The 19669-nt window shown below is 40.3% G+C and overlaps 1 protein-coding gene across 3 annotated transcripts; it reads right to left on the bottom strand.

Annotated features, from left to right (window-relative positions):
* Positions 1-1126: 1126 nt before the first annotated feature.
* Positions 1127-18186, bottom strand: PM20D2 (peptidase M20 domain containing 2). 3 transcript variants are annotated; one of them, XR_010358452.1, is made up of 8 exons: positions 17630-18186; positions 17405-17553; positions 13708-13850; positions 10555-10709; positions 8048-8183; positions 6184-6319; positions 3715-3822; positions 3166-3195 (listed from the first exon to the last, which is right to left on the bottom strand). XR_010358452.1 is itself a non-coding variant. In XM_064412636.1 (7 exons), the coding sequence occupies exons 1-7, from the start codon at positions 18062-18064 to the stop codon at positions 2993-2995; spliced, it is 1329 nt and encodes a 442-aa protein (XP_064268706.1). In that variant the 5' UTR covers positions 18065-18186; the 3' UTR covers positions 1127-2992. The 3 variants fall into 3 exon arrangements, 1 of the variants encoding a protein (XP_064268706.1); XM_064412636.1 differs by lacking the exon at positions 6184-6319 and having other exon boundaries at positions 1127-3195; XR_010358451.1 differs by having other exon boundaries at positions 3154-3195; positions 3715-6319.
* Positions 18187-19669: the final 1483 nt, after the last annotated feature.

Below are 19669 nucleotides of genomic sequence, written 5' to 3'. Positions count from 1 at the left end.
AACACGGTCCTGCTCCTTGTGACTGCAATGGGAGCAGGTACAGAGCACTCACAGTAGGGGGAAGCAATTACAGAAATAAGATTCACAAGAACATAAAACTGCATCCCACTTATGGTTTGAAGAAAGACTGCTGGGCTCTTCTGCACCAGGAACACAGCAGGTTGCAAGTTCTCTCCTTCAAATCTTTTCATAAAAAGTAAACCCATCACATTCCATGCTTCATTTTTTTTTGTTTTGCTTTAAACGAGGTGTATCTTTTACTCAGGTTCTAAGACAGATACTAAATAAGGAAATACAGTAGTTTGTTAGGCTGGCAGAGGCTTTAAGTTCTTCACAACATCTGGACATCATCACCTCATCCTTTCACAGCTGTCATTTGCCATCAGCAGTTCAGAATAATTTCAGGCATTACAGTCCATTACCCACACATTTTGATTCATTGCTGAGAAAACTGTTCCTGACAAATATTCCAATATTCTTAAATTACAAACAGCTTAGGGAAGACTGCAGTTAGGGTAACTCGAAAAACATTTTGGATATTTTCATACACCCGTGATTTGTGAGCATAAATGACAGAAAATCAAAGTTTTATTCCCACAAGAACTAAAATTCTCCCATACATAGTATCACTGTGCTATTAAAATTGCAAGGTTAAATCCCAGATTGCTTTAGTTCTGGATCTCAAGAATGAATATTCTGAGACAAACTGGAATTAGCTCACACGGGGAGTTGAGAAAGGAGGCTGAACGAGGATTCAAGGATTTAACAAATGAAGCCAAGATCACCTGGCCTAGTGTTGGTGGTAATTCCCACCTCAAACTGGAGGCTAGACCAGCTTTAGCCTAACAGAGATCCTTCTGTGATCACTCACAAGCTCACGTTTTGACTTACTCTATCAGTTCCAGCATGTTTTAACAGTTAAAACAGCCATAAGATTATAAAGACTAACATTAAATACTGTATTTGAAAAGCATTAACCCTCACAAATGCAGACCAAAATGGAAAGCTTAAACCACCCTCAATCTATCTTACATAATCAGAACAAACTAGGGGGAGTGAAAGAAAAAAATCAAACATGCTACTCAAAATCATGCAGCATCCCAATATTAAGCAAAGGACAAGAAAATACAATCACAATTATATTCCTTTATTAATATCAACTCATCTTTAATCAGTACTTCAATTCCATTTTAATTCCAGCAATGATTACAACAAAATGAAGACACGCTTTTAGTTCAGAGAAGTTTAATTAACTGATCTTGGATATGATGCAGCTAAGAAGTCTGAACAAAGAGAACTGAGAAGACTTTAATGCACATCAGCTTGTAGGAAACATAACAACACAGCCTGTGCTATCTACATGGGATCCAAACACTCCATCTTAAAATCAGCAAAAAAATGAGTTAAGCAGTTCTTGCAGGAGGAAATAAAAAGCCACATGTGCTAAGGAAATCAATGCACTAGCCTAAGTTAACCCAGTAGATCTTAATGAATTGCAATTGTGTCTGAGAACCAGCAAGGCAGACTGGAAATCAAAAGTTAAGGACAAAGTTCCTCTGACAAACCTTAGAACAAATTTCAGTTAGATTTAGTATTCCTTACTATCCTGGACACATCTATAGCTCAGATTCCCACCTTCACCTTTTTCTCATATCCATTTGTGAAAACTGTTTGCTAATGAAAGCAAGGATACTGGTGTAATATTAAAGTGAATATAGAAATCAATAAACTATAAATGCTGAACAGAGTTTTAGAGTTTACCATTTAGAGACTGGTAAAAAAAGAAAAAGTTTACTGAAAGTTATTCTGACTTCCTGAGGAATACAGCCTGCCTTCCTTTCTGAAGCTTACAGTAAAACCTGTGCTTAGGAGAACATTAATCAATAAGTTGCTTTCTCACTCCATCTGTCCACTGACTTCTTTTCTGTGTACTCACAAGATCCTTAAGCCAGTGACTCAAAAGACATCCTAACATGTTTGGGCACACAAAACACAACCTTGATAAAACTGCAGTATCAATGTGCCTGGGAAGCAAAATAACAAAGATTAAACGGACTAACCACACAACACAGATCTGCTGCTTAGGACACAGGAACAAACAGGTTAAAAAAGCCAGCAGTGCTCACTGCAAGCTCCTCTGAGCTTACTAGAGGGACTTGCACACAACTATTTATTGCTTCATGGCACCACACTTGTAGCTTTGTGACAAAGATTTCCACTGGTTTGGCTAAATTCATACACCTCCTTCAGATCAGTTAAGCTAATGCAACACCTTGTGTGGACACCTGTACTGCCTCAGAGCAGAACTTTTCTTGAAGTAGTTTAAATGTGTTGATTTAATCAAATAAACATTAAGCTGCTTTCTAATTTTGTGATCCATGACTTCTCCACAACACCTCCAAAATTTACTAGGAGGAAAACCAACGTGTTTCAGGACAATCAAGCTTTACACATTGCATTCCTATACAAATAATCCTCTCCCATTGCTGGAAGCTACTATTATCAAAACCAAGTACATTTCCAAACATAGCCCCTTCTCTCCATTCATTTTTTAAGTCTCCCTCTTGTCCCAAGAAAAGTAACTGACCAGAAATTTCATAAAAGCTTCACAGATCAGATTCAGCATATGATCACTAAATGAAAAGTGCTTATTTTAGAACAGAAAGCTGCCACACTTCCTCTATAAGGAATTTTAATATAGCTCTACATAGAAAATCACTGACAAGGGATCTAAACACTATAATTTATTCAACACTGCAAATTAAAGAGAACATATTTGAGATCTTTGTATGAAAATCATCACCATAGTGAAGACAAATATTACAGCTAGATGAAATTTCACATTTTTTGAAAGCAATTATACTATTTACTTCTCCTAAAGTCCAAATTAAATAAAATCATAATTTCTTCAGCTATGTTTATCCAGCCCCTATTGGGATTGAAATACAGCATCTCCATTAAGTCAATGCTACTGAGAATGTTTTAATGAAGTTTAGTGTGATGCACATGCTCCTTCACCAACACCAGATTCTTTTTTAGATTCTACTGGATGTGTTTGTTCCTCTTCTTTCAGCTTCACTTCTCTAAAGTCTTCCCTGACTTCTTCTAACAGACCTGGCTTGAAAATGACATCCAGTGCTGTCATTGCCAAAGCTTTTGCTGTGCGCAAGGCGTAGAACTGAGCAGTCTGTGACCCTGCAGAAAAAAAAGAGGAATTTCAGGTTAGATTACCAATACTAAACCACTTGTTTACTGAACAAGGGATATTTTATAAAGTAAGATTTTAAGTTTCAGCTGCAAGAACCTTTTCTTAAAAATCTACTTGCATCTATTTTCCCATGCCTCAAAACATTTTTTTCTTTTGCAAGTACTTAATTTTCTGCTACTGATAAAAGCAACTAAGACTGAGAACAGGAAATTTCAGTGTTCACATTATGCTCTCCAGAAATTGTGGAGTTTTATAAGCTAGCACTGTTATGTTTCCTGTATTTTAGGAGTAAAAAATTACTTTCAGCTCATGTTTAGCAAATCTTCTGAATATGCTGTTATGGATAATCCTTCTAATTTCTTTTGTCTGGATGTTATCATCTTTTAGTATGAGGAGTATATCCTACCCACATACATATAGCCTCAAAGACAAACCAAGAAATTCTACATTTGTCAGCTTTTTCTGCAGCTCTACTATTCATGTTCACTGTTTTCACTTCCACTCACCTGCAGCTTCTGTGTACTGCTCAGTATGATTCAATGCATCAGAGCCAATATAAAAATAAGGATGAATCCCAGGGACTACAAATGTAACATTTCCAAAGTCTGTGGAACCTAGAAGGAGCAGAGAGATTTTCTTAATGAAAAAGTGTTGGGCAGTTTTGAATGCTGTAAGAAAATGCATGGTAGATATTCTCTCCAGCCCATATCTAAAATGGAGTATCCTTTGCCCCAAACACTAAAATAAGAACATTTCTAATGAGCCATTATCCATACAAATATCTCCTGTCACCAAGGTGTTTTCCCTAACTAGCCATCTTCAGGTGCTGCTCTCCAGGCACTTCTGATCAATGACCAGTAACTGGACTGCAAGGAAGATGTATCAGCATGTTCTTATTCCTTTTACTGCTCATTTTAATCAAGTATCTCCTGACAGTTAACTGTTAATTCAGAAACAGGAAGGCTGCAAACCTTGGGAGTGTCAAGCATTTCAGCTATTGCCCTGTTAGAGCCCTTTAGAACTAAACCAAACAATTTCTGCTTCTCACCAATATGCAAATATTCAGCATTCTAAAGTAGAAACTATTTATCTTTAAACAAAAACAGATAGAGGGTAACTAGTTTTACCCCCAGGTGTTTTGATTATTCTCAGTTATGGAAATCTCAATGGCACAAGCACTCCTGAAATAAAATCAGAACTAAATTCCAGACAAAATGCTAGGGCATTGTAGACAAACACCTGATAGCAATGCTGCAGATTTTAATGATGATTCTTTCATGCCTATCACTTTCAGTATGTTATCTAGCACCTATCTCACAGCCTTATCTACTGAATGATATCATCCCAAAGTAGAAGATTCTTCACATTAATCTTCCAAGAGTCTACAACTACATGCCAAGTGGTTTTGGTTTTGTTTTTTTCTCAAACAAGCATTATTTGTTAACATGACATTTCAAAGCTGGAGAAACCAACATACCAGTTATTGTCAAATCCAGGTACCAGAGGAAGCCTTGTTTTTTATCAGGGAAAAATAGGGTGACCCACTAAGATCCCAATTAACTTTTTTGGGGCCAGAGACGCAAGAATTTGTTTGTTTAGCAATGGCGTATAAAATTTAATTTTAACACATCAGGTAGCCTCTATATTGTGATACTTTATGAAGAGAAGATAATGCTAGTGCCTTAAGATTTAGTAATTAAATGATGGAAAAATACAGATTTTACTTGGAAGCCTATAGTTATTGAAAGTGAGTCCACAGAGCCTACATTATGAGGACAAGAGTTTGCTATTTATTCTGCTTACAGATAAGGGAAACAACAAAGCTTGCTCAAAAACATCTCTTCCCATAAATTCAGGATGCATTTGAAGAAAATCCAACTCTTGGCACAGCAATAAGTTATTTTAATTTCCAGTAGTCCGCACTACTGATTCCTTCTTTGGTCAATCTGGACAGACAAACCAGAAGTTCTGCATACTCCAGACTAAACCAAGGGTTCTAGACCTGCCTTAGAATGTCCCAATACACAAACTGCCACAAAGACTGTGCTGCCCTTTTCCCTACTTCCACTTAGCAAATGAAACATTAGAAATTTCACTGCATCGTAGCTCTCAGTCATGTCATTCCTCCTAAATTTATGCCCATATTCAATGTACTACCAGTTGACATGTTATTTTTGCTGAGTAGAAGACATTTAAATTGGGTATTTTCTAGTAACATGGAGAGGAAAAATCCAGGCAGCTTTTATTAAAAATGAGACAGCTAAATCTTCCCTCTATCAGACAAAATGTTACACCCTTTATGGGAATAACAGCTGTAAGTTTGTGACATCAGGTGTTCCAACAGTTTCCACTAAAACATCTGAAACTGTGTGCTTGCTACACACATCCAGATTGGGATTCTTTCTGGAAGCATAAGTAATTGCAGTTATCAATGCAATATACATAATCCTATGCTATCTTCAACAGAGAGATATTGGAGTTCCAGCCTCTCAAAAATATATCCTGAAGCCTCTTCAAGTCACTGCATATTTAATGGAGTCAGTATTACCACAAACAGGAACAGAGGGGAAACACAAAAGATTCCAGGAAACGTTTATATACAGTCCCAACATTCAAAAGTGGAATTTTCAAATATACTAGACCTTCTTAAGATTTTTCTTTATCCGTTTTGTGCACAGGAAGCCAATGAACCCCATGAATATTGTATTTTGACTAAGTTAAGTTATCACAGGTGTGGGTGCCTCAACTAAGACATGTGTAACTAAGCCATCTGCTTTAGGAGGTTATGGATATCCTGTAGTACAGCTACTCCACAAACAGCAGAAGGAGAAACGGGTCCTGGCGCCTGGTCCAAGCTAGCTGAGTCTCACAGTAAGTCACATCCCCCTGGCTGTGTGCCCAGCAGCAGAGCTGCACGGGGCATACCCAGAGCCTGTGATTTGAGGTACTCAGGGAGGCCTTGCCTAGAGTGATACCTGGGAGCAGAGCCACACTAATGCCCTTGCAGAGGTGGCAGCGAGTGCGCTCCGCTCTTAACGACTGTTCTGCTGCACACACATGGAGAAGCAACTGAGCTATCTTCCTTCCCTTTCAACAGAAGAAACTGACATCCTAAAAGAAAACATTGAAAACCACATGAAAACTAAACAGAAATAGAGGTCTTGAAAAAGACGACAAAAAATACTCAACCCCCCCCCCGAAAAGGGTAGCATACAAAGTTCCACCCCTATGGCACTGCAGACTGTGCTTTGTTATCTCTTCTGAATTCCCACTGCAAAAATTCAGAGGAGAAGCTGTGGAAAGAAAATTCAGTAAACCCTACTGCAGTATGAGATAAAAAAGCAATTGCTCAAGGACATTTTGACATTTGACACAGGACAGCCATACAGGGAGTTTTGGTTTAAGCAAGTTAATGGTTAACATTGAGCATATAATATAACTTACATATGAAAGCCCTATTGGTGCAGGGTGTCTGCAAAAAGTTCACTTCAAAACCTCTGAACAAAAGCAAAATCACTGATATTCATGATCTTCCTTACTGCAATGGTTTGAAGGAACCAACTAGCAGAGCTCCAGAAAGCTGCACTACAGTAAACATTTTAAGGTTCCTCAGCGCCCTTCTTTGGGTAAACAAGCAAAGCAGTAAATCTTATTTGTATTACACTGAAGAAAGTAGGAAGAAATCTGCCTTAAGTTATAATTTGTTTTTAAACACAAGACAATGAACCACTGTTTAATTTGGAAGGGAAGTAAGAAACAGAAAAAATCCCATCACCATTAGATATCAAGAATATCATTAGATACAATGTCTCCCCTACCCACAAAAAGAAGTTGGAGAGCTGCTCCTAAACACCAAATTTGTCCAAACTCCAAAGATAATCTGCATTTAATATAGAGAAGACAAATACCACAATCAAAACTAATTAAAATTAACTTTTTACTGAGAACAGTATCTTCCTTCTAAGAGTGAAACCTTTAGCATGAATGGAGTAAAAATGTTCATAAATACAGTTCAGATCAGAAGTGAAGGCTAAAAGTATGAGCAGAAGTTGAGACTTGAAAAGAGCTCCTGTAGGAAGATTCTGAAAAAAAAAAGTGTTAAGGATAACAAGAAACCCACCAAAGCATTCAAGAATTTCCATTTCTGATATAGCTCAGAGACCAAAAAAGTTAAATTGCTTGAGTCAAGACCCAAAAGTGAACACCTACTTGAAGAGCACCCTTTGGAAAACTGATCTGTTGAACTCATGAACTAAAATTAAAGGCATGTAATTACTTGTTAATGAAAAGATTAAATTAGAGTTAGTGAGATACTTAAACTTCAAGTTATAAATCTCTCAAAAAACTCCCTCTAAAATAATTGTTAAGATACTAGTAGATTTGTTTATATGTAAGCTTGGACAATATTATTAAAAAAAGTTCCTGAAAACAAAGTCTCATCCCTATTTATAGCAAACCAGGATTCTGTATTTTAAAGCCACAGAAGGAGAAACAATTCATTACACATCCTCATGTTCTCAGAAAGACTGCTCTTAGCTTTCCATCCCTTCCCCCAAGCAAACTGTTTATTACTTGAAATATCTTCAGAACTATTATAAGAAGGTGTTTACGGCTTTTCTTACCTGTTCTTAGCTTCTACAACAAACACAAAAACACAGGCCAGAGATATAAACCTTCTACAGAGCTTTAGCTTTGTAATTTGGCTTTTTCTTCTGACCAAACTGTGTTTAACTTAGCTCTAATTTGTTATTTTATACACAGTTCTAATTTGTTATTTTATACACTTGAAGATTGATCAACCTAAGATTAAGACACAATGAAAAATGCAGCTGGAGTTACCTGACAAACCATTCAAGATAGCATCTTCTGATATAAAATCTATTCCAAGCTTCTTTCCATTCTCCTTGTAAATTTTCTGCAGGCTCTTATTTGGAAGCACATTGTAGTAATCATTTTCACCACCTTTTATTTCCACCTAGACAAAAACCCCAAATTATTTTAAGTTTTTCTCCAGTGTAAGCCAGTTCAATGTAAACAATCCGAAGGCCAAAAAAAACCCCTACAAATCCAGACTTCAAGCCCAAGGCAAAACAGATGTAAGTGCTGTTTCTTTAAAAAAATACAACATTCTGCCCAATAGTACCCTCCATCAAAACACAGCTGGTGTTCTGTTCAGTTTGCACTAGACAGCCAAATTCCAGAAGAAGGATTTCAAAATTTTCTCCAAAAATAGGAAATAAATATTTCCTGTAACAGTGTCTAATGATTTTGCCTGCAGATACTACTAAACTACATAGAAATAAACATGGGCTTTTATCAAACTGTATGTTACCTTTCTTTAGAATGCTTCCAATAACTACAGCCCCACTCACGAAATGGCTTCATACAGGTAAGAAATTTGAAAACAAATGGAAAAAATCTATCAATGTCAAATTTCAAAAGAGGTCTTAACTTTCATTCTGCATAAAGTTCACTTTCTGAAACTCTTTTCTAGATATAGTGAAGGGGACATAGTAGGAAAACAACACCAAATGTCTCAAAAAGACTATGAGAGTGACATGTTAAGATTCACATAACCCATACCTCTTTGTTTTGATGACCACATACATTCTTTTTTCCAACTGAATTAATCATAAGCCTGTAATTAACAGAGCCAAGAAGAACCATCTATCTTAGCCACACAAAAAGGTAATCATATTGCTTGAACCACCTAGATACGACACACTTCCATTTACTAAAAGCAAAACAAATGAGAATGCTAATTGAAAAATCACTCAGTTGCTACATGAGCCTGCTGTATAATGAGACAATGGACCTAACAACCAACAGTATGGGGAAAAAAACAGACAGAAGACCCAATACCTGTTTTGCTTGTTTCTACAGGTGAGGTTTGCCATCAAGCCTCCCAGGTCTCTGAGGCTAGCAGCACTATCTGTAGGACAGAAGCATCACCCACAGCAAAACAAAAAGAAATTACAGGACACTTAAAGAAATTTAATGTACATGGGATCAGGCAGGATGCATCCAAGGATGCAGAGTAAGAGAAGCAGATATGCAGTCTGGGAGCTATTATTTTTTTAAGTGTCACTGAAACTGAGGGATGTTCCAGCTCACTGAACAACAGCTAAAGGTCACATCCTCTTGAAGGGCCAAGAGGAGGTCCTTGAAAACTACACACTCCTCAGACCATCCTAGCCTCAAGTTCCCAGAGGGATTACAGAGCAAATAAATCCTCCTAGAACTCATGCACAGGCTCACGAATCACAAGGTGATTGTGAACATCCACCACACAAGATGGAACTCATTTAAGAGCAGATAGTGCATGACCAAGCCTAGCTTTGCATGAAAACATGTCTGGCTCAGGTGACACAAGACATGCAAGCTCCAAGTGTTTTATAATCAGTGGCACAAAATACTACATTGCTGCCTGTTACTTGTAGCACTCATCTGCAACTGAGACTGGTGGCATTAGTGTTTTAGTATTTTTATTACTGACGTAGACAACCCATGTGAGACCACATCTGCTGCTGTGTTCATTTGGTTTCTCCTCAAATCAAGACTGGAGCTAGGCCAGGGGAAGGCCACCAAGATGATGAGGTGGAGAACACAATGTACAAGGACAGGCTGAAAGAACTCGATCTGCTGAGCCTTCGCAGAACAGAAGGTCAGCGGGGCATCTCTGCTGTCTAGAGTTACCACATGGGAAGGGTACCGAGAAGGCAGAACCAGACTTCTCAGATGTCAAAGTGATGCAACAAGAAGCAACAAAGTAAATTCCCGTTGGATACAACAGAATCACAGAGGGTTGATGTGGGAAAGTACCTATAGAGGTCATCTTGTCCAGTTCCCCTGCTCAATTGGGGTCACCTAGAGCTGGTTTCCCAGAACCACATTGAGGCAGCTTTTGAGTATCTCCAAAGATGGAAACACTGCAATCTCTGCAGGAAACCTGTGTCACTGCTCAAGTCATTGCAGCATGAACATTAGAAACACCCTCATTCACCACGAGGTGTGCAGAGCACTTTTTGAGAGAGGTGGTAGAATTTCATCCTTGGAAGTACTCACAAGTTCACATGGCACTCAGCAACCTGCTCTAACTGGTCCTGCTCTGAATGGAGAATTAGACCAGATGACCTCCAGAGGTCTCTCCCAACACAGATTCCTCGAGGATTCTGTGGCATTCTATTTATAAACCAAAGCTTTCTTTCAGGACACAAAGCAACAGAACAGCAAAAAATATAAGAGTAATTTAGATTTACTTCAGTTAAACACTATGCTGACAAAGTAAACATTGATTTCCTGTTCTGGTTTGTGTAACAAACACATGACAATGAATATATTCTTACCTTGCATCCTGTGGCCACTGCTGCAGATTTGAAGCAGTTTTCAACCTTCTCTGTCAGAACAGAAAGCTCTTTCCTTGAAGGAGCACGCAAGTAAAACTCCAGCTCAGTGTAAGAAGGAATGATGTTAGGTTTCACACCACCATTTTTTATTACACCTGCAGAAAGGGAAAAGTTGTGTTGTCAGTGTTAAATGCAATTGTTTGATCTTCAGCCCTGTCATGAAATTCCTGGGTCAAGAACTATAAGCATGTAAACAAAAACAACAAAATATCAGCTGAGCTTGAAATACAAAGCATGTTAAAAATGCAGTATGTGGACAAAGCTTCTTCATCATGTCAGATTCTGTGGAACATGTACATGTCTTTCAGCACAATTTCACAACATTCTTTGCTTAGACATCTGTTTTACATTCCAGAGTCAAGCCAAACTAGAATTTCCAATTAATCCCCTAAAATTCAATGCATTGGAGTCATAAACCAATCTGTTTGCCAACAAGAAAAAAAAAAACCAAAAACTGCTATTAGGGATAACTTGGATTCCAACTTTTAAATGTTTCTCAATTAGAATGTTTCCAACTTATTTTGTGAGCTCGAAGGAAAACTGATTAAGTTTCTCAGCAACACTGGAGTAATGTATGTATTGCAGTGCACAGAAAGTTCATTTAGGTTGCTCATATTAATTCTTCAGAAATGTTGGAATGCATAATATATGTAGCTTTAGTCACAAGTGCAGTTTAAGCTGAAAGTGCTCCCTTGAGGAAATGTGTGACTAACTACAGCTTTTATCATTATGGCATCAAAGGCATTTCCATAAAATACAGAAATATTTAGATATTTCGACAAGAACACATCACAGATCCCAGTTCCACATTAGATGTCACTGTACTAACAGCTAGTTGCTTCCAACAGGGTGTCTCTCTGGCCTCCTACCCTCATTTTTTTTTATGTGGAATTAGATTTGTTTTTTGTAAAACCTGAGAAACTTCTACCTTAAATGGAAATATTGCAGAAGTTACTGGTATGTGTCACTGAGGCCTGAAGAGACAGCACTAATTTGTTGCAAATAGACAACAAAGCATTTCTTTTGGTGCAGAAAACCCATTAAGATTATGAACTTCATCTCTAGTCTCAAATACAGTCAAAATAAAAAACTGTGTTGAATTCATCCAGTATCAGTATTTGTCCATAACAATAGGAACAGCTCAGATGAGAGGGACAGACATCACAGGAAAGGAAGCAGTAAGTATTCATGCAAATTTGCATGACACATACCCATAACAAGCTTTTTCAGAACAAGTAGCTTCATGAGTAAACAGTTTTCACTTGTCTTGTCCAGCACAATTGTAAATGGAATTGGAGAGAGTCTGAATAGGTCCACAGTAATATTTCAATGCAACTGCAATGTGGGCTGGATAGCAGACCTGAATTACAAGTAGGCCACCTCCACACTATTAGTAGCACTCAATTTGCCCCTCTGGATGGAAACATTCTTTTTACAACCTGTTTAATGCAACTTCTGGGGCAGGAAAAAAAAAAATCTACATTCCCATTTTTAAGGGGGCAACATATACTCTACTCATAACTAGGGAAGAAAGATCACATGAGAATCTCAGATGAACTCAAGACAACAATGTTTCAGTACATGAAACATTGGTTAGAAATTATAGACTTCAAGCAATGGAAATTATTTCAGCTTCTGTAAGTGGGGTAACACTACTATTTTTAGGATCACTTAATTCAGCCATTGATTATACTGAAAGTCCACAATATAAGGTCTCCTACACAATGTTGTAAAGAAAGCATTCCTAAAATTCAATCTCACTCTGGATGCTTGTTCTTTCCCAGAAGTAATTTAAATATTTCCACTTTGAAAAACCAGGTTTATGACAGCAGTTATATCAACACAGTAATTTCAGTTTTGCTGCTGTTCAGGAAGTATTACCTCTAGAAGGTCTGTTTAGGTGCTTAGATTTTTTTGCCAACATTACCCATGTAACCTCTAGAAACTACAAAGAAAGCAGTATTCAGGGGTTTAGGCTTAAATTCAACAGAAAACTTAGGCATCTTCAGTCTTAAGCCTGCAACGCATGGGGTGCAGACACCAAAACTCTTAATTATGTGCCTTGTTTTCTACAGAGAAATAGGATAGAGAGGCTGCGCCTGCTGTCTGAAATTCATTTGGGCATGCTGCACAGCACAACTGCAAACAGCTTCATCTACAGTCAAAAGGATTAGGACTCCATCCAGATATCCTGGACAAAAATGCACACTTGTGTGTGCATAAGCAGCTAAGACACATGATGATCAGCTCAGAACTTCTGGAAGGATTTTTACCTCAAACAAATATTCCAAATAAACAGCTCTACATTCAAAAGTCCTGTAGAACTGGCAAAGTTTCTTAATTTCAACTTGGAAAATGTTGTGCTGGATGCAATAAGGAACCCTGGGTTTAGAGCTACAGGGCAGCTTCACCTCACCTTTTGAACCTTTCTCACTGTACAGATAGAAATACATGATGTTGAAGTAGGACAAATCAAGCTTGATGGTTAACATGTCTTACTGCAAAATGGCCTTCCTAATCCAAAACCTACTAGATATCAAATACTAGAATACAGTGAACATCTAGTTGATTGGGCTACTAACCAGAACTATGTTCTTCTGACATCACTTGTTTTTTGTATTTCACCAAATAAATTTCATTCCAGACCACCAGACCCCTCCAATAAATGCTATCTAATTAATGGAATGTTTACTCAAAAAGTGATGCCATAAGTAATACTTCACTTTTTGGAAGCATTTAATCTTACACCTTTGCAAATCCACATATATTAAGGACTTCAAGGCCATGTACCAAATTTTTTTTTTGTTTTTTGAATGGCAACTTCAAGACTGGTCTAGCCTTTACCCGGGCATCAGAGTCCCCTTTCAAATCTGATCTCCCAGCCTATTTTAAGCAGTTAGTTCTGGACACTGACATGATTGTAAAAATTGCTGACACACCATTTAAATGAAGTGGTGCTGTTTCATAATATTTGAAGTGACTATACTAATTTAGTGCTTTAGTGCAATACTTTGGAATGTGTGATATTCTATGTTAGTACTTCAACAGCCTAAACTCTAACTTGCTGGACATTAGGTTTAAGAAAGATCTCACCATGAACTCTCCAGGTCGGTTTCATCTGCTGTCTTAAAACAGACAGATTGTTGTACGCAAGAACAGCAGCATCTAATGCATTAACTCCTTCCCAAGGATAAGCAGCAGCATGAGAAGCTTTTCCATAGTATTTCACAGTCACACTAGGAAATAAAAGGCATTGCTTATTTGTTTCTCATTCACTGAAAAAAAAAATCTTTGAAATGAAAAATGTCCTTTTGTTCCCACAAATATAAGTCATTTAAATTTTGTGCAGCATAACACCAAACAATTTACCTGGCACTAGACTGTTGCATAGATAAACTATCTTTGACTGCAAAAATACACTGAAAGATTTCTAGAAAACCAGTAGAACTGAATGACACCAAGAGCCAGTCAGGCAAGGGAGTTACTGGTAACATCATTATATAGCCTTTTCCTGAAGAGTACATGCTTCACATATTAACTAAATTTCTGCACCACTTTTTTTATACTGCCTGACTCTTCTGAGACTCTTCTAAGATGATAACAATTCCTTTTCTCTGATTCCAAATTGGACATTAAGTGTCCTAATTCTTGTCAAATAAACTGCATACAGTATGTAAGATAGCAAAAGCATGTAAGGTCACATATATAACCCATGTCTAAATAACAAAAGTCAAGTTTTACAAGCATGGAAAAGCACAGCCTATTGTAAAATACACATTATTATGCTACAGCAAGGATGTTCTCTCCTTGCACCCTTCTAACAAAGTGGTAGAAAGGCTTGCAACATAGAGGAAATGTAGTGCAAAGACTATCCTCCAACTTCACAGAAGTCATAAAATATTGCACCTTAATATATCCAGTAAAAATTCAGGCTTTGCTTCATCTGACAGCCATTAATATTAGCCTGACAAAATAACTTAGTATTTTAGACTGTTTATGAGAACTGTTTACAAAAGAGGAAATCATTAAATACTGACATCTACATATAAGGTCTCACTATTTCTAAAATACACAAAACAATCTGTACTCCATAGCCACTCCTTTATAGAAAAAACAATCTTTAAGCGTTCCTCCCACCCCCAAGACACAAAACCTGTCTCTTATCCAGCCATGACCAACCTAATTTGCTTGTCCCTCTGTCTTGCCAACTTAACCAGTTATCCTGAAGTGACCCCTTGTGCTCAGAACTGTGCCACAGCTGAAAGTTAACACCAGCACTTAAATTCTGGAAGGCAAAGAGGGACACAATGAAGTGTACTGTTGCAACAGGAAACATCTCTTACTACTGCTGCAATCCAAATTAAGCTTGCCTTTTTCTATCCCCACTAATCTTCCAAGACAATCACAGAATTCATTCTCTAGACTAGGAATTTTATTTAAAATTTATTGTTATTAAGAAACGTAAGAAACTTGTCCATTAATATCCCAAGTATTAGACTGCAACCCCTCAAATCAACTCACAAAGATCCCTGGACATTCTCAAAATAATAGAAAGAAAGCAAAGTACAGCAAAAAGTCATGCTTCAGTATTCTCTTCCAGAAGGAACATGTGTTTCTTATTAAAAAAAAAAGTTCTTTCAGCATTCCTTTACTTGTACTTCTTTTGCTACACAAACGTCACACTCAGAAAAACCCAACAGATTTTGCAGAATAATAACACCCTAAGCCAGTTTAAGAATACCAGCAGAAGGATGTGGATCCTCTTTGTCTAACAATAAATAGGCTGATTAAGAGAAGGGTAAGTGAATAAGAATCAGCAAACTTTGGCATGTATCCACCAGTTATCCCAATATGTTAATCTTATTTCAGGCACAAGCCAGCTTTCAGAATTGCAGACACTGAAATACTAGTAACTTAGTGATCACCAGTCCTTAAACTCCCTGCAAACAACCAAAGACCAATTAAAATTAGAAAAACTGTCTTTCTACCCTTGAAACCTCATAATTGCATAAAATATGACAAACTCGGTATTTCAAGCTTTTGGAGTTGTTTCACTCAGCACTTCAATTCCATGCTTCCTCCACATTCAAAGGTTTAAAGGCTATCTAGGACTTGCATCTTATTGCAGACCTTGACCTCTGAAGAGAGATTTCCAAATCTTACTGTATCCAACTCAAAAGGTTATTGTAAGCAAAAAGACAAAGCTATCATTGAAAACTACACCTTGAAGATTATAAATATAGTCTTAAAAGTAAAGGAAAGGCAAGTTGGGCTAAGTCTTGAAGGAGGTTACAACAACCAGTTAAGACTCTTTAGAAATGTGAGGAAGGAATGTAGCAGAGAACTGGCCAGGTGATGAAAACTAACCCTGTCTGTTTTACCGTGAAACTTGGCAGTAACAGAAGCAAATTATCCACTGCAAACAGCCGTGGTAAAAGCAAAATGGTCAGTAAAACCAAGCATATCAGAGCTGGACAGTAGCACAACCAATCTGAACACAGTTCCCAGTACAAGTCATAAGTGACTGGAAAATTAGTTATTTAAATAATTCAGAATTTAGTCTGAAGCAGTCAAATGTAATACTTGTAAAAGCTTTTGCACTGGAGGGAGTTTCCTAGTGGAGTCTCTGCAAGGTAAGACCCTGGGATCAGGAATCACATAACAACACATAGAAGGATGAGACATAAAACGTAGGAACAAAACCTGCTGGCAGACTACTGCTGGAACACTGTGGAAACAGACATTTAGAACACCAAAGGAAGAACAGCATAACCTTGCAGACTGGCAGAGCAAGAAAAGAATGAAGCTCCAAAGTTTTTTTAAAAATCATGTACTTAAAGACCAAGCATTTGCCTAAAAGTTGATTGCTTGAAAACGACTGAAGAGGCAGTCTAAAATGTGCCAGCTGTCTCCAAAATGATATGGAAACACTATGGTCCATGCAGCAGCTGAGTAAGATCTAAGGCAATTGCACCTCATGTACTGTGTACAATTCTGGGGATGCACAGCCAGCAAGGTGAACTTTAAGACAAGTCAAGTGACTCAAAGCACAAGTGAGCCAGTGCTGTCTCTGAACATCAGGGCTGAACAATCAGAAGAAGACAAGGTATCCTTTCAAAGAGTTATATGGCTGGCAGAAAAGGCAGCAGTGTGAGGGTAGGACTGTTGTCCATCCTTACACTGGGTGCAAACATGAAGGAAAGACAAGTACCACTTTGGATCAAAACCAAAAAGTTGATGTGACAGTTAATACACACGACATGGCCGTGACTAAATTTAGTGTGGAAGTTACTACAGATTCAAACTTCAGTCAGGCTTAGCTGGCCAGTTGTTTTCAAAAGGAGGAAGCCAAACATGAAACACCCTCCAAACTGATTAAAAATGCACAGAGGACCACATGACTGACATCCAGGAAAGCACAGAATGACGACCCTTGAAACCCTGCAGTTGTACCTTTAAATTCTACTTCAACAGATGGCATAATCACATGAATGTTTTAATGAAACACCTAGAAACATCACAACAAAAGATGGATTTTTGGGATACACGGAAGATTATCTCAGATCAGTCAGGGATTTGAGCACTAGGCTGAACACAGCACTTTGGAAGAATGGCTCAGAGCGCCGCTCCCTAACACTAACCTGGCTCCTTAGCTGAGAGCAAATACCTTTGTCTGAAGGGCATCTGCAAGGCTCCGGGTTCAGCCACTACTAAAGCAGATTCCCCTCTCAAGAAGGGGACAAAAAGCTAATAACAAACCACCTCTTTCCACCTGAACCCACGCACTCACTCATGCTCGGCCACGTCGGGCAGGTAAGCAGCGTTTTCTTGCGAGGGGTGCGCCATGAAAACCACATCCAGGCCATCGAAGGCTCCCGCCTTGATGAGGTCTATTTTGCCTCCTCCTTGCTCTTCCGCGGGCGTCCCCAGCACCGTGATCTGCAGCACAAACGCACAGAGACAGTCAGCGGCTGTCAGGGAGCGTCCAGCGCCGCTCCCCCGGCAGGGCTCCCACCTGCACGGCCACGGGCTCCGCCAGGCTCTCCAGGGCGGCCTTCAGCGCCAGCGCGGCGGCGGCTCCCACCTCGGCGATGAGGTTGTGGCCGCACGCGTGCCCGAGCCCGGGCAGCGCGTCGTACTCGCAGAGGAAGGCGAGGCGCAGCGGGTCCTGCGGGGCCGCCGAGCCCCAGTCGGCGCGGAAAGCTGTGCCCAGCTTGTAGCGCGGCTGCACGGCCCAGGCGGCGCCGGGCAGGTCCCCGCCGCAGAAGAAGCGGGTCAGGGCGTCGTGCGCCTGGTGCTCCGCGTACGCCAGCTCGGGACGGCTCCAGATGTCGCGGCTCAGCGCGCCCAGACGCGCAGCGTTCAGATCCACGCTCTCGCACGCCCGCTGCTTCAGCGCCTCCAGCGCGGCCGTGGCGGGGCCGCTCTGCGGCGGCTCTTGCGGCTTCATGAGGCCTCGGGAGCTCCGCTCCTCAGCTGACCCAAACCCGCCACCCGCACCTGCCCTCCACCGCGGCACCTGCGCTGCCGCCCCCTTTTATCGCCTCTCTTCGCCGCGAGGCTCGGTGGGAAATGTAGTTCGTAATCACGGCCTGGCCTGCAGGCTGCGCCCAGCCGGAACTCCCCGCCCCAGCGTGCCTGGCGCGGCCCCCCGGGCAGCCCGCGGAGTTTCGGGGCCCGCGCGCAGCCCGTGCCGGCGGTGCTGCCGCGCAGCGCTCGCTCCGTCCCTCACCCGCGGGAGCGCGGGGGGAATCGAAAAGGTTGCGGTAGGAGACTCACGGGTTGACGTAAAGGCAGCTCCACAGGGAGAGCAAAAGCCGCGCACACAAGCAAGGCGAGGAATGAATTCCCTGCTTCCCATGGGCAGGTGGGTGCTCGGCCATCCCCAGGAGAGCAGGGCCCATCACACCTCACGGTCACTCGGGAAGACAAACGGCATCAGGGCAAACATCCTCCCCTTCCTCCTTCTTCCCCTGCCTTACACACCGAGCAGGATGTTCCATGGTCTGCAATGTCCCCTTGGTCACTCGGGGTCACCTGTCCGGGCTGTGTCTCCTCCCAGGCACCCCCAGCCTCCCCACCAGCCCGGCAGCACAGAAATCAGAAAAGGCCTCGGCTCTGCGTGAGCCCTGCCCAGCAATAACAAAAACATCTCTATCTTATCAACCCTGTGTTCAGCACAAATCCAAAACACAGTCCCTGCCAGCCATTGTGAAGAAAATTAACTCCACACCAGCCAAAACCAGCATAAAATATTAGAAAGATAAGTTATGTGTTGGAAGTGTTTAACAAAGTCTTGTTAAACTTTAGGGCTTGGTGTGCTTCAGTGATCTCAGACCTGGTGGGGAGAGGGTGGTGTTAAAAAAGTTTGGCAAGAAGGATGTCCCACTGATATCAGGTAAAAAGAATGCAGAATTTACAGACCACGAGGACATTTGGCAGAGCTCCACGATAAGGAAGAAACTAACAAAGCCAATTCAGCAACTGTGCTGAAATCAGCTCCAACTGGGTGAAATGTAATTCTGGCAGAGGGAGATTGTAAATACCAACTCATGGGCCCCTGACTCAAAAGAAGGGAAAGACTGAGTATGTGGACTAATTAGCACAAGAAGAGAGGGACTCACTTAACCAGTAAAAAAGAGCAGTAAGTAGTGGGAGAGCTATGTAACTTGTAGCCAAGGAAAAATCATGCCTTGGCTAAAATGTGTAAGTAGTGAAATGTTTTGGTAGTGGATGTGCCACCCAGCACGCGTTTCTTTGCAGAACTGTAAATAAATCAAATATCTGACTCTGAGTGTGGATTGGCCTCTTGCTCACGGGGTGTAAGAACCTTATTTGGCACAACATGCTGATGGAACACATGCCTTGTTACATACATGTGTTACCATCACAACACCCAGAGATTGCATTCAAGTGCCAGGTGTGCTGGGCCTCTTCTGGGCTTGGAAACACTCTGTCTTCTTCAACATCTTCATTTTTTTTCCAGCCAGGAGCCCTGTCTGTCTGGATTCAGGTTACATCTTTACATTTCTCTGGGATTTCTGCAGGCCAGGCC

Source organism: Passer domesticus, chromosome 3, assembly GCF_036417665.1.
Source record: "Passer domesticus isolate bPasDom1 chromosome 3, bPasDom1.hap1, whole genome shotgun sequence".
NCBI lineage: Eukaryota > Metazoa > Chordata > Aves > Passeriformes > Passeridae > Passer > Passer domesticus.
The sequence above is the reverse complement of the archived record's forward strand: the minus strand, read 5'-3'. Positions and strand labels throughout refer to the sequence as shown.

Bases quoted from the DNA above. Each gene is read 5' to 3' on its own strand.
- PM20D2 (XM_064412636.1), bottom strand. From the start codon at position 18,064: ATGAAGCCGCAAGAGCCGCCGCAGAGCGGCCCCGCCACGGCCGCGCTG. The intron at 17,554-17,629 runs GTGGGAGCCCTG...TTTGTGCTGCAG, and splicing joins CGGAGCCCGTGGCCGTGCAG to ATCACGGTGCTGGGGACGCC. The intron at 3,823-8,047 runs GTAACTCCAGCT...TGCTCCTTCTAG, and splicing joins TATCTTGAATGGTTTGTCAG to GTTCCACAGACTTTGGAAAT.